Source organism: Schistocerca serialis, chromosome 1 (assembly GCF_023864345.2).
Source record: "Schistocerca serialis cubense isolate TAMUIC-IGC-003099 chromosome 1, iqSchSeri2.2, whole genome shotgun sequence".
Classification (NCBI taxonomy): domain Eukaryota; kingdom Metazoa; phylum Arthropoda; class Insecta; order Orthoptera; family Acrididae; genus Schistocerca; species Schistocerca serialis.
In genome coordinates, this window is record NC_064638.1 from 580,417,189 (window position 1) to 580,431,600 (window position 14,412).

At 40.9% G+C, this 14,412-nt stretch overlaps 1 protein-coding gene across 3 annotated transcripts in view; it reads left to right on the plus strand.

Moving 5' to 3' along the window:
* Nucleotides 1-1,100: 1,100 nt before the first annotated feature.
* LOC126476747 (tRNA (guanine(10)-N2)-methyltransferase homolog) overlaps nt 1,101-14,412 on the plus strand; it is a 198,720-nt gene continuing 185,408 nt past the window's right edge. The window contains exons 1-2 of one of the 3 annotated variants that reach the window (XM_050103568.1): nt 1,151-1,251; nt 5,526-5,764. Coding sequence is in view for 2 of the 3 variants with exons in the window: in XM_050103566.1 (XP_049959523.1) it covers nt 1,195-1,251 (57 nt within the window). In the remaining variant the exon portion in view is untranslated. Of the gene's footprint in view, nt 1,252-5,525; nt 5,765-6,473; nt 6,671-14,412 lie in introns of those variants that run through there. The other 2 variants (XM_050103566.1, XM_050103567.1) reach the window with 2 other exon arrangements.

Here is a 14,412-nt window from a genome sequence, read left to right on the forward strand (position 1 = left end):
CAGGTGCAGCTGACACAGATTTACTGTATCACCACCCTTGCTTTTGAGACAACAAATCCGTGGCCTGTTCGTGTCAAACAGTGTCTGGGCCTGCAAGAACCACCTTGTATTGATGTGATGCATTACTGCAGTGATTGGCCTGGACTGCCTCACGCTGTACAGATATCTAGTTTTCGCTCCCACGTAAACGCAACAGGTTTTTGAAACGTGCTTGGATTGTCAAGTTAAGTCTTGTTTTGAGAATATTCGGTTACTATGGAGTTATTGTGCAGAGAAGGAGAAGCAGAAATGTTAGTCTGAGTATGAAGCTATCTGCCTGTATATTTAAGTGAAGAGAAATAACGATTGTGTTGACTGAATCAGAAATTGGATCAGCTGTTTTCGTGACGCCATATTTAACTTGGCTAACATGCAAAAACAACAGCGAAAAACGATTTCCGAAATTCGGTTTTCGCCTTCCGGAAGATGTGTCGAATGTAAACGTAGTGCGTGAACTGGTCCCTTCACATCATGTTCTACATCTACATCTACATTGATACTCCGCAAGCCACCCAACGGCGTGTGGCGGAGGGCACTTTACGTGCCACTGTCATTACCTCCCTTTCCTGTTCCAGTCGCGTATGGTTCGCGGGAAGAACGACTGTCTGAAAGCCTCCGTGCGCGCTCTAATCTCTCTAATTTTACATTCGTGATCTCCTCGGAAGGTATAAGTAGGGGGAAGCAATATATTCGATACCTCATCCAGAAACGCACCCTCTCGAAACCTGGCGAGCAAGCTACACCGCGATGCAGAGCGCCTCTCTTGCAGAGTCTGCCACTTGAGTTTATTAAACATCTCCGTAACGCTATCACGGTTACCAAATAACCAAATAACCCTGTGTCTGCTTCCGCTCAGTTTCACTGACGGCCTGTGCCCGTGCTGGGCTCTGGCTCGGACCGTAGCTTCGGCACAGAACACTAAAAAAGTTCTGTGTGAATCGATCTACAGCAGTGATATAGTATAGAGATCACTGACCTACAGGAACGCACAGCCAGTCTCTTGCGAGATACTACTGGTCAAGTGGTCACGGCTTGTGGCGCAGGCATAAATGTATGTCCGTGGGTTGTGGTCATTAATGAAAACCTTTGGCGTCAATTGAGCGAGTGTTTATGTTTGAATCAGCGGATGTGTAGTGTTTATATCTGCAAGTAGTAATGCTGAAGCGTTATTTGCTGTGGTTTGCCAATGAACATATTGAATTTAGAATACCGGTAGGTGTTTTGTAGCAGCAGTGAGAAAGTACAACTATAGATGTGTCGTTGTTGTCATAGCGCAACGAAGAAATTTCTTGTGTAGGTCTAAATGCCAAAATCTAAAGAGTGTTTGCATATCAGTACCAGGAACATTGGTGTTTATTTTCTGTTGTTTCTCACTTGCTTTATTGCCATTGTTTAAGTAAACTGAGCACGTGTAAAACCCTGAACTTAGATTGACTATACGACATGAAAGTTGTACAGTAGAAATTTGTGAAGTTTGTACTCCGGGAAGAAACACTGTAACGAAACAGGTTTTTTATTCCTAATATTGATCTAAAATTTTTGTTAAGTGACATGACATTGCCGATTTACATGTAAACCCAAAAGCTGTACTATTGAAATCCAACAAATGAAGAAAAATTGATCCCAAACGAAAGCTTATTGAAAGCACTACATATTGAATGACCAACTGTTTAGTGAACTAATATTTATGGCTTATTACTATGGTCATCTGTCTGACACAAAGAGCGACAGCAAATTTCTCTACAAATAGAGAAAAATCCATCTGAAGCTCAGAACGCAGTTCTATATCCACTAGTGCCTCCTCGCAAGGTGAGCCTAAAATTTGCTTCTCAAAAGAAGTACCTCTTTTTCTTTTGATATTCCTGCATCAAAGTATAACGCCAGGCAGTAATTGTGTATTAAGAACAACATTGCGTTGGAGCATGGAAATTACTCTGTGGAGAGTATGTTGCTATGTAAAGAATGAAAGTGCCATCTGCAAGAGTAACTCTGACTTACACCTTTACTTTAGGCAACCATCATTTTGTTGTTAGGATGCTGGGAAACTGCAGTTTGTTTACAGAACTCAGATCTTTTGCAAAATCCTTGTTGTAACTCACAGTGAAATGAAATACTGTTCAGATGCATGGGTTCATTGCCAGAAACCATTCTTTCCTTGCACCACTTGTAGGTGGAACAGTATGAAACTTTGATGTGTTGTTCATTCCATTCCACTACAGAATAGTTGTTTGCAAATATGTATTTGTCTTGCGAATGAGTTTGCATTTCTAGTAAACCTCTGTGCTGTGTGTCTATCCACTATGCCTTAGGTGATCATAAAAAAAAGTAAGGCTACACTGCATTTATTCATTCTTCATCTCCTGTAGAGCCTATCAAGGAGGAGAACCTTCAGGGATCTAGACTGAGCCAAGATATATACCAAATAGCCAAGATATATACAAAATAAATTTTATTTATCTACTTTTTTTTTGCATGGACCCAACACAGTGATGGCTTTTGCAAATGCCAGACATTATAAGATGACAAAAATTATGTTTACAAAATATTTTACATACTACAGTAGTTTGAAGTGCTATCTTTTGTTGAAACTGACCCAGTGTTAACTGAAACTGAGCCAGTGGGCACACTTCACCTTTTTTGGAGAAACCTGTTTTGTCCAGTGTCGAGAAGGCAAATGCAAGGGTAGGGCTCTATTAATCATCAGCATATCAGATGTATGGTGAATGATTTTCCTCCTGAGGGAAATGGCAGCAAGGGCTAGGAAAGGACACCAGTTGGACTCAAGTGTGTATGTCTAGGAGCCTCATTCAGTACGTTGAAGAGGCTATTCGGACAGCCATTGAGGGAACGGGATGCAGCCAACTGCAGAGTGTGTTGCATTTTGGAACAAATTATGCCCATTATCCTGGCTGAGAGGTCATAGTTGGTACATTCTAGTAACTGTCAGACAGTGTTGAGTAGAACAGTAGCACTGTCCCAAAAGTTGATTATGGCTCCTTGGCTTCGAGTCGAGTGGAGGGACTGAACCATAGACTTCGAAGATTCTGTGACAAGCTAGGCTGCGACTTTCTGGGCTTGTCCCATAGAGTTGAGAACTTTAGTCATCCAACAGTAAATTGGGGAAAATTACAGTTTTGTTAGTGTTGGCAAGGATAAGACATCCTGTGAAACATTACTAAATGCCTTCTCTGAAAATATGTAGAACAGGTAGTTTATAACCCCACTCATGAGGGAAATTTATTGTATGTAATGGCAACTAAGAGACCTGACCTCTTTGAGGATACCTACATCAATACTGGTATCAGTGACATGGTTGTCACAGTAAAGATAACCAAAGTATAAAGGACAACTAAATCAAGCAGAAAAATATATATGTTCAGTAAATGAGACAAAAAATCAATAGCATCATATCTGAAAGAGAAACTTGAAATTTTCATCATAGATTAGGAGCATGTAAAGGAACTATGACTCAGGTTTAAAAGTCTAGTTGACCTGCACTGGATAGATACATACCCAGCAGAATAGTTTATTATGGGAGGGACCCTCCATGATATATTTTTACTGTAAAGAAACTTCTAAAGAAACAGAGACCACTGCATAAAGGGTGTAAAACAAAGCATACGACTATAGAGAGAAAAATGCTGAATGAAACATGTCTGTTAAGAGAGCATTGTGTGAAGACTTCCATGACTACCATACCAGAATAGTGCAAGTGATCTTTCACAAAACCCGAAGAAATTCTGGTCATGTGTAACGGCTTTTAGTGGCACCAAAGTTAGTGTCAAGTCCCTAGCAAATGAGACGGGAACTGAAATTGAGGAAAGCGTAGCAAAAGCTGAACTTCTCATCTGTTTTCAAATGTTCCTTTGCAAAGGAAAACTGGGAATAATTGCTCCCATTTAATCATTGTACCACTGAAAAGATGAGTGAAATAAGCATCAATGTCACTGGTGTCGAGAGACAGCTTAAATCCGTAAAATTGAACAAAGCTCCAGGGCCCAGTGGAATACTTGTCAGCATCTACACTGAATTTATGGCTAAGTGAGCCCCTCTTCTGATTATCATAGATTCCTGGAACAAAAAACCGTGCCCAGTAGGCACAGGTCACAGTCGTCTACAAGAAGGGTAGCAGAAGTTATCCATTAAATTACTGTCCAATATTCTTGACATCAACTTGTTGTAGACTCCTAGAACATATTCTGAATTCAGACATGAACAGAATGACCTCCTCCATGACAATTAGCATGGATTCTGAAAATATCTATCATATGAAACTCGACTCTCACTCTTCTCACATGACACACTGAAAGTTTCGGATCAAGGCAGTCATGTAGATGCAGTATTTCTTGATTTCTGAAAAGCGTTTGACTGAGTACCTCACCTAAGCTTTTCAAAAGTGCAATTGTATGGTGTATGAAGTGGAATTTGTGACTGGACTGAGGATTTTGGATAGGGAGGATATAGCATGTTATCTTGGATGGAAAGTCATTGACAGAATTAGAAGTAACTTCTGCTGTGTCCCAGAGAGCTGTGTTAGGACACTTGCTGTTCATTTTGTGTATTTTATGACCTTGCAGACAGTATTCGTAGTAACTTCAGACTTTTTGCAGATGATGCAGTTATCTGTAATGAAGCACTGTCTGAAAGAAGCTGCATAAATATTCAGTCAGATCGTGATAGGATTTCAAAGTGGTACAAAAATTGGCAGCTTGCTTTAAATGTTTGTAAATATGAAATTGTGCACTTCACAAGACAAAAAAAGATAGTATCCTACGACTGTAATACCACTGAGTCGCAATCGGAATATGCCAACTCATACAAATACCTGGATGTAACACATTGTAGGAATATGAAATGCAGTGATCACATTGGTTCAGTCATGGGTAAAGCAGGTAGTAGACTTCTGTTTATTGGTAGACTACTGGGGAAGTGCAGTTGGTCTACAAAGGGGATTGCTTACAAATCACTCATGTGACCCACCCTAGAATATTGCTCAACTGTGTGGGACGCATATCAGATGGGACTAACAGGTGATATTGGACATATACAGAGAGGGGCAGCATGAATAGTCACAGGCTTGTTTGACCCGTTGGAGAGAATCATAGAGATGCAGAAGAAACTTAACTGGCAGACTATCAAAGATAGATTTAAACTATTCCAAGAAAGTCTACCAATAAAATTTCAAGAACCGGCTTTAAATGATGACTCTAGGAATATACTGCAACCCCTTATGTATTGCTCACATGGGGTTCATGAGTAAAGATCAGAATAATTATAGCACACTCAGAGCCATTTGGTCAGTCATTCTTTCCTCGCACCATATGTGAATGGAACAGCAGAACCCCAATAACTGGTACAATGGGACACACCCTCTGCCAAGCACTTCACAGTGGTTTCCAGAATATAGATGTAGACTATCAGGCAATTCATTTGGTGTGGTGGGTAGCATGCCAAGAACTTATGAAGTCTGATGATCGACTTTCCAGGTCCTTTTGTCAACCTTTTGTGGATGCCATGCCAAGAAAGTATGTGGTGGTTGACATTCTAGCTACTTTTGCCAGTCTTTTGTGGATACCATACCAAGAAAAGTATGCAGTCGCTATAATGGGTGACTTTCCAAGTGTCTTTGGCAGCCTGTGAAGTTTGCAAAGTTAAGAGAGTGCCAAGCTTCTAAGTGTCTTAACAATAGCCTGGTGGGTTATTGTGAGTGACTGACTGGATAAAGGTAATCAAACACTTTAGTTTAGGTAGCCCACAAGGATCAATATTCTGTGATAATACACACTTTCAAATGACATCTAGTTTATTATGTTAACACATATCTTTCTATTTGTCCTTTTGATTGAGGAAAGTAAGAATTTGGATCAACTGAACCTACTGGTTCTGTATGTCAGCTTCGTCCTGTGACCCAATGATGTGGTATTGATGTTATACATACACAAGCAGGAAGAGAATAGAATACAAACAATATTTTATGTGGGTATATATTATTTTTTGGAATTTAAGTTATGGTGAAAGACAGATCTGTAGCTTAGCCTGTGGCCTACAGTACATTGGTTTTAATTTCAATGGCTTTAGTGTATCAAAATTCGGTGATCAGAGTTGCACTGATCTGTGCAAAACCCTGAGGGCTCCTCAATGAAGTCACTCGTATTGGTAATAAAAGTGGACAAGAGAACCCAGTGTATTGTGGTCATAGTTTTTCCTCGGTTAACATGGAACCTGTCACAACTGCAGAACCTTTCACAGTGTAACCAGTTTCATTCATACGGTATTCATCTTCTATTTCTACTCACATGTGTTGTATTCAGTGACACCTGGTGCTCACAATATGGTGTTATACTGCCACAAGAGAAGTGAGGTAGGTGTTGCAAATTCTTGTACTTTCTAATTACGCTTAGTTACAGTGGTCATCTTAAAAATAGAACCTATTTGAGTCCACACAAGTCTGGAAAGTGTCCCTTTCACTGCTGGAGGACTTTCCAATACTTAACATGGCAAAATTCTACCCCTACGTTGTGCGGGATTGACACACAGTACTGAGATTGCCTTTGGGCTCGTGGACTAGCACGGGACAGGGGATGTGTAGGTTTGAGCGAGCCTGTCAATGACTCAGCGCTTCTGCTATCAGGTGAGTTGTGTGACCTACTCCTAAATTATTTACATTCTGCCAGAACTTTCATATTATCTATTATCTGTTTTTCTGCTTATGTGGTGTACAGTATGTATCCAGCGCCGTGAACATCTGCAATAAAACTTGCAGTTGTAGTGGTGTTGTGGATGTGACAAATGCATAGTCACTGGCACAAGAGTTCAGAGAAGGCTGATTGTTGTATGGCCATGAGCAAAAGCAGCGAGCACTAATCATATCGACATTGTTATTGAACAAGCAGTTTTTGTTCCTCTGACTGGGTGTGAAAACTATACGGTCAAAGTTGATGCTTATGTGGGATCTATGCTTACTGTCCTGCATGAATGCTTGGAAACGAAGAATGTCTCTTCGTTGAAGGTGTAGTGAATGCAGACTGAAAACCACAAGGCTTGCAGTTTGTCAGGTGATATTGTTATACGTGTAAGTGTCCTTTTTACATCATTCTTCAATGAAATGTGGAAGCATTGAAATTCTGTAACACGACAGATTGCATAGTGGCAACTACCCTACTCAGTGCCACAATAAATTGTGGGTTGATAATGGAGAAAAAGATAATGCCCATGTTTTCTGATAAACTAAGTGTTATTGTGTCATTGTACCCCTAAGAATACTTTATTAATGGCTATGGTCAGTGAACTTATTTTACAAGTGATGTTTCTTCTAGTTAAAAACTTAAGAGTTTGTACACACTTTAACAACAAGGGAGGTGACGCAGTAGTTAGTACACTGAACTTGCATTTGGGAGGATGAAGATTCAAGTCTGTTTCTGGCAATTTAGGTTTTCCATGATTTCCCTGCATCATTTAAGGCAAATGTTGGGGTGGTTTCTTCAGAAGAGCACAGGTGATTTCCTTCCCCAGAATTCCTTATGCCAAGCTTCTGCTTCATCTGTGATAATCTCATTGCTGACAGCATGTTAGCCACTAATCTTCATATCACACTCTATCATGAAGAGCAGCACCTTGATTTGCCAGGTATCCCTAATGCAGGTACCCTTCAGCAACAGAAAATAAAACTAAGGTGATGTCTGATAATCTTTACTTGCCAGCAGTTGCTTCCAGGAGTTTTAGTTGTTTTATGTGATGAAGGATGCTGCTTGTAGCTGCTCATTTTTCTCAGGGCACTCTTATATCAGCAGTTTGCAATTAGATACGAATGACCCAAATAAATGTTAATATTAACGACAATGAAGGCATGTTGACAGAGTTGCAGAAGTTACCTTCAGTATTCCTATGGAGTATCATCTCAGTTATGTGACTGGATTCACGATTTCCTGTCAGAAAAGTCACAGTTCATAGTATTTGGCAGAAAGTCAATGAGTAAAACCAAGGTGATAGCTGGCAACCCCCAGCGAATTGTTTATGCCCTCTTCTGTTCCTAAACTATTCAGATGTTTTAGGAGACACATTGAACAGCCTTCTTAGATTGTTTGCTGATGATTCTGTCATTTACCACCTAAGTCAACAAAAGGTAAAAACCAACTGCAAAATTATTTAGACAAGATATCTGCCAGGTGCGAAAAGTGGCAGTTGACTCTAAATAATGAAAAGTATGAGATCATCCACTTGAGTTCTAAAAGGAATTTTGGTTGCACAAAAAATCACACAAATCCAAAGGTGTCAATTCAACTGAGTACCTAGGGGTAACATTTACATATGTCTTAAATTGGAACAATCACATAGCTAATTTTGTGGGGAAGGCAAATCAAAGACTGTGTTTTATTGGTAGAAACACTTTAAAGGTGCAACAAAACCACTGAAGAGGCTGCCTACGCTATGATTGTTTGTCCTTTGCTGGAGTGTTGCTGTGCAGTATGGGATCTTTACCGCGCAGGATTGACGGAGGACTTGGAAAAAGTTCGAAGTAGGGCAGCTCATTTTGTACTATTGTGAAATACGGAAAGAGTTACAGATATGATATGTAAGTTGGGGTGACTCTCATTAAAACAAAGGCTTTTTTGGTGTGGTGAGATTTTTTATGGAATTTCAATCTCCAATTTTCTCCTCTGCATGCAAAAATGTTTTGTTGATGCCCACTTACATAGATCAAAATGATCACTGTAATAAAATACGAGAAATCATAGCTTGAATGGAGAGATTTAAGTATTCATTTTTACTGGGAACTATTAGAAAGTGGAAGGGTAGAGAAAAAGTGTGAAAGTGGTTTGATGAACTCTTTGCCAGGCACTTCAGTATGAAGTGCAGAGTAGTGATGTAGACTAGATGTAGTAGTGGTGGAATTTTCAAATTTTTGCACTATGTCTTTTGTCAGGAAAAATATTTAACATGAACACATAATACACTTCCCAAACCATGAGGCTGGTTTGGGGCATGTGTCTCATTGGCACATGCTCTCCAGAATAGACAGCTCACCAGGTATACACTGTCCACATTTACGTCCATCACTCACATACAGACAGAACCTGCTGCCATCCTTGAAGAAAACAGAGTGCCATTCCACCCTCCAGTCAACTCTTTCACAACACGAGAGTAGCTGTGCTTGGTGGTATTTTGTGTTGGTGTCTGCCTGGACAGAGGCACATGTGATCTCAGTCCTGCTGCAACCAAAAGGTTCACAAATAGTCCTTTGTTACACAGTAGGTGTAACATGTGCCTCGATTTCTTCCCTGGGCAATATTTTTACCCTGGACAGTATTTGGTTGGCCATCGCTGCTTGAACAATTCACATCCAGCACCTGGTCTACAGATGTGAGAATGTTCCATAAACCACTGCTGAAACCAGCGACATACCCCCGGTGTATTGTGCCCAATATCTGCAGTGGTACATTGATCCACCCATCGTGCTCTCTGCAGGCCTACAATGCAACCCTATTCAGATGATTGTATTGTTCAACAGGAGTACACACTCATTGGCAGTGAATATTGCAGTTAGTGTTCACTGCTAAACTCAGCACAATTACTATCTGCAGAGAAAAAATGGGGCAGAAAACAAGCCTCTTGGGCACCAACTGATCATTGATGACACTGACAAATCATTCACTACCACTACAACCCGTCAGTCTGTACATATTATTCCCTGGTCCACGGAACATAGTCCTTGAGAGAGTTGCATTTTTTTCTGACTGCATATAGCTTAGAATTACTGTTTGTTAGTATGGACTGGCAGGTTTTAATAAGGTTCTTGACTTTCATAGAATATGTCATTGTGACTGTTAGGTAACTGAGGGAATTCTGCACTTGTAGGCAGCAAAGAGTGTTGACCACAACAAAGAAATAACTGTTTTCAAGATGTGATTGCCAAAAAAGCTGACAGGGGAAACAGTTTTAGTGTTACTTGATTGGTCAGAATATATTGAAAAACTGTTTACACGCCTCAATTCTACAGAATTCCCTGAGGTACCCCACAATCCTACAGAGAAATATTATTTGGAAGTGAAGAACTTTATTACAGTCAGCCAGTCCATATTTACTGATAGTAACTCCAAATACCTCACAAACATGAATCCTATAGCACCCAAATAGTATGGGTTTTCAAAGATATTCTAATAAGGCTTGTAGTGTTTTCAGTTTCAGCACCTTGTTTGACAATAGCCAGAGTTAAACCAAAATTTAGAATATCTAATTTGCTTGCATTAGTGGAAGAATTAAGAGCTGTACCTATTCCACCTAGTGCAAGCTAATCTTGTTTGACATCAGCAGCCTATTTTCAATATTCCTGTTGGTGAGGCTATGGAAATTTTAACAGAACATTTCCATTGGACACAAACAACATCTTAGACATACTTAAAGAAGGATTATTCAAGTTTCAACAAACTCTGTACAGTTAGTCAGATGGGTTATCGATAAAGTACCCTTTGAGTCTCTTATTACCTGAAAACAGTTTGTATAGTTTTAAACAAACATGTTTATATAAGGAGACTATGAGTCTCTACTAGGTTTATGGACAATAAACTGTGCTTGTGGATAGGCACCACTAGACAATTAAACATTTCCAATTTTTGATAGGTAGATTGCTACTCACCATAAGGATGACACGTTGGGTTGTAGACAGGCACAATGAAAACTTTTTTTCACATTTAGATTTTGGCCAAAGTCATAAAAGGAAATACACACACACACACACACACACACACACACACACACACACACACACACACACACAAAGCATGCATCTGTCATGCCAAATGGGGCTGGCTGCCACCAGGTGCAGCATTAGAAGGACGTGAGGTGGGGAGGGAGGGGACGGAGCAGAAAAGGAGAGGAGCAGGGAAAGGGAAACACGGGTGTTTGCATTGGCAGAGGGCGGCACACAAAGAGGCTAAGGGGATGATTAGGGAGGAGCTGACAGGAGAGAAGTTGTGGAAACTTTTGGGTTGAGGATGTGGGGACAGTAGATTAAAGCCAAGATAATTTTGGAAGTTGAAAATTGGCTTTAAGGATAATACCCACATGTGCAGTTCAGAAAAACTGGTGGTGGAGAGGAGGATCCAGATGGCCTGGGTTGTGAAGCAGCCATTGAAATCAAGCATGTTCTGTTCAGCTCCATGTTGCACCACAGGGTGACCTACTTTGCTCTTGGTCACAGTTTGATGGTGGTATTTATCCTGGTAGACAGCTGGTTGGTAGTTACACCAATATAAAAAGCTGTGCAGTGACTGCAGCAGAGCTGGTACATCACATGGTTGCTTTTACAGATGGTCCGGCCGCTGAAGAGGTAGGATAAGCTTGTGATAGGACTGGAATAGGATGTTCTGGGTGGGTGGATTGGGCAGGTCTTGTACCTGGCTCTTCCTCAGGGATTTGATCCCAATGGCACGGGTTTGGGCTTGGGAGTGGTATAAGGATGGACTAGGATGTTGTGGAAATTTGGTGGCTGATGGAACGCCATTTTAGGAGGGGTGGGAAGGATCCTTGGTAGGAAGTTCCTCATTTCAGCTCGTAATGATAATCAAATCCCCAATGAAGAATGTGTTTCAGGCATACCAGTCCAGGGTGGTATTGGGTAACAAAGGGGGCACTCCATTGTAGTGGGTCGTTGGGGGTGGTGGGGGATAGGGGCTGTGTGGAGAAACAGCACAGGTGATCGGTTTGCACTGGGGATAGCACCTGCCTTTGAGGGTCTTGGTGAGACCCTCAGCATAATGGTCAAGGGATTTCTTTTCACTTTTCCCCAGGTGGCCAGGCTGTATTGGAGGGACTTCTTGGTGCGGAAAGAATGACAGCTGTTGAAATGCAGGTACTGTTAGTGGTTGGTGGGTTTAATGTGGACAGAGGAGTGAATGGAGCCATCAGAGAGGAGAAGGTCAGTGTCCAAAAGGTAGGATGCTGGGTCAAAGAAGACCAGAAGAAGCGTGTGGGAGAGAAAGTATAGAGGTTTTGAAGGAATGAGGGTAGGGTGTCTTGGCCCTATTTGCAGATCATGATCATCAGTGAACCTGAACCAGACAAAGGATTTGGCATTTTGGGAGGCTAGGCAGGTCTCCTGTAGATGGCTCATGAACAGGTTAGCATAGAAGGGTGTCATGCAGGTCTATGGCAGTGCTGTGGATTTCTTTGTACACTGTCCCTTCAAAGGAGAATTAGTTGTGAGATAGGATAAAGTTTGTAAGGTGTATGAGTTGTGGGTCTGGAGTTGAAGGACATTGGGAAAGGTAGTGATCAATGGTGGTAATACGATGGGCATGAGGGATGTTGGTGTGTAGGGTGATGGCATCAACAGTGATGAGTAGGGGTCCAGGAGATAGAAGGGTGGGAACAGTGGAGATTTGGTAAAGGAAGTGGTATATTTTACATAGGAGGCTAGATTACAGGCAAGTGGTCGGAGTTGTTGGTCAGTGAGGGCTGAAATTGTTTCAGTGGGGGCACAATAACGAACTAAAATAGGGTGTCCAGGACTGTTGGGTTTGTGGATTTTGGAGAGCATGTTTCAGAGTGGGTGTGCGGTGTGTCACAGAGGTGAGGAGAGAAATGGATTCAAGCTACAGGTTTCAGAAAGGGCCAAAGACCATATGGGTCATTTTTGACCCATGATCTTTTTTCGAGGGCCGTAGTGCCCTCCATAATCATCGCATAACCAAACGCTCCTGTGACTTTTCACCATTTATGAGGTTGTACAACTCACCAAAATTTCATCCCCCTAGCTCACGTAGGAGTATGAAAAATTTACCTGTTATACCAGTAGTACCATGTGAGTTATTTTTGACCCATACACATTTTAACACCAGTTTTCAGACACTAAATAGTTTCTGGGCATGCCTCGACATTGTTCACGAGATGTTAGAGTATATTATGATACTTTGGACCAAAAAGAACATGAAATATAAAATATTCGGAGGTTGGATGATACTTTATGCAGCATGGCTTTCTGTTTACTATGTACTGGCAACATGCAGACCTATGGAGTGAGACTGGGAAGCTAAGAATAACATATTATACTGTGGGAAATCCCCCCATCCCCTTCTATGTTGCTGTCTGGGGCACTGCTAACAGTTCTCTTACACAATAGCAGATGTCAGGTGCGTCGCCCTTACGGGACATAACGACTGACAACTTCTTCACCTCCATGAAACAGGCAGATGAGCTGAAACAAAAAGGAACAAGTTTAGTTGGTCTTCGGAGGTCACTCAAGGAGGCCCTTCCTGGAATGTGAAGTGGAGACGACACATTGTATGCAACACTCTTATAAGTCCGGTGACAATCTTCTCACAGCATACCAAGGGAAAAAGAAAAAAAAATGCATGCCAGATGTCAGATGAATGAGAATAGTGAGAAGAAACTTCCAGAAATGGTGAAGTTTTATTATGAAACTAATGATGGCATCAATATAGTTGACCAAATGGCTAGACACTACAGTGTCCAAGCTGGCACCCACCGATGGCCTGTGCGTGTATTTTGCAATATTCTTGACCTTGCCGTGATCAACGCTCACACAATTTTTAAGTTACTTACATCTAAGAAGATTTCATATCGGGACTTTATCCTCAGCATAGCAGATGAGCTTGCTGCCCTCTACAAACTGCAGACAGGAGCCAGTCTCCCCTTGCAGGCACTCGATACCGGCGCTGGCCAATATGGGAAAGGCCTTATCAAATTCAGAACTTTATCCTCAGAGTTGCAGATGAGCTTGCTGCCTCTTACAAACTGCAGAGAGAAATCAGTCTCCCCTTTTAGGCACTCGATACCGGTGCTGGCCAATATGGAAGTAGAAGGTCATGTCAAATTCAGGTTTTCAGGAAACAGCAAAACAACAAAGGGAAAGAAAACATCAGGTGTATGCTTCAAGTGCAAATATGTGTGCAAAAGCTGTCGACCAAAAACTCTTGTCAAATGTCTGAGTTCCAGGTTAGGCAATTCTGTCAAGTCCTTGTTCTGTAATATTTCTAAATATTTATACTTATAGGCTGAAGCTATCCATTCTTATGTTTTAGTTCCTTGATAAGCAAGAAAACATGCAGGGCATTTTAATCACCTGCTGCATTTTAGAATCTTTCGCAAATATTTTGTACTTACCTTATTTTTCTATAAAAGTAAAAATACTATTAATACTCACGTAAACAATATGTTTTGATTCTGTTTCAATCTTTTTATAAAGAAAAAATTGTAACATTGTTTTACTTACTTGTTTTAATGACAGTTGATGAAAGATTGTGGAATTTCTTCTGTAAAATTTAAAATAAAAAAAGTATACTTGTGAAAATTTATGTTTGACAGTGTACTGTTCATATTTTCAACATGAAGACACTCAAAACACCACCTTAATAT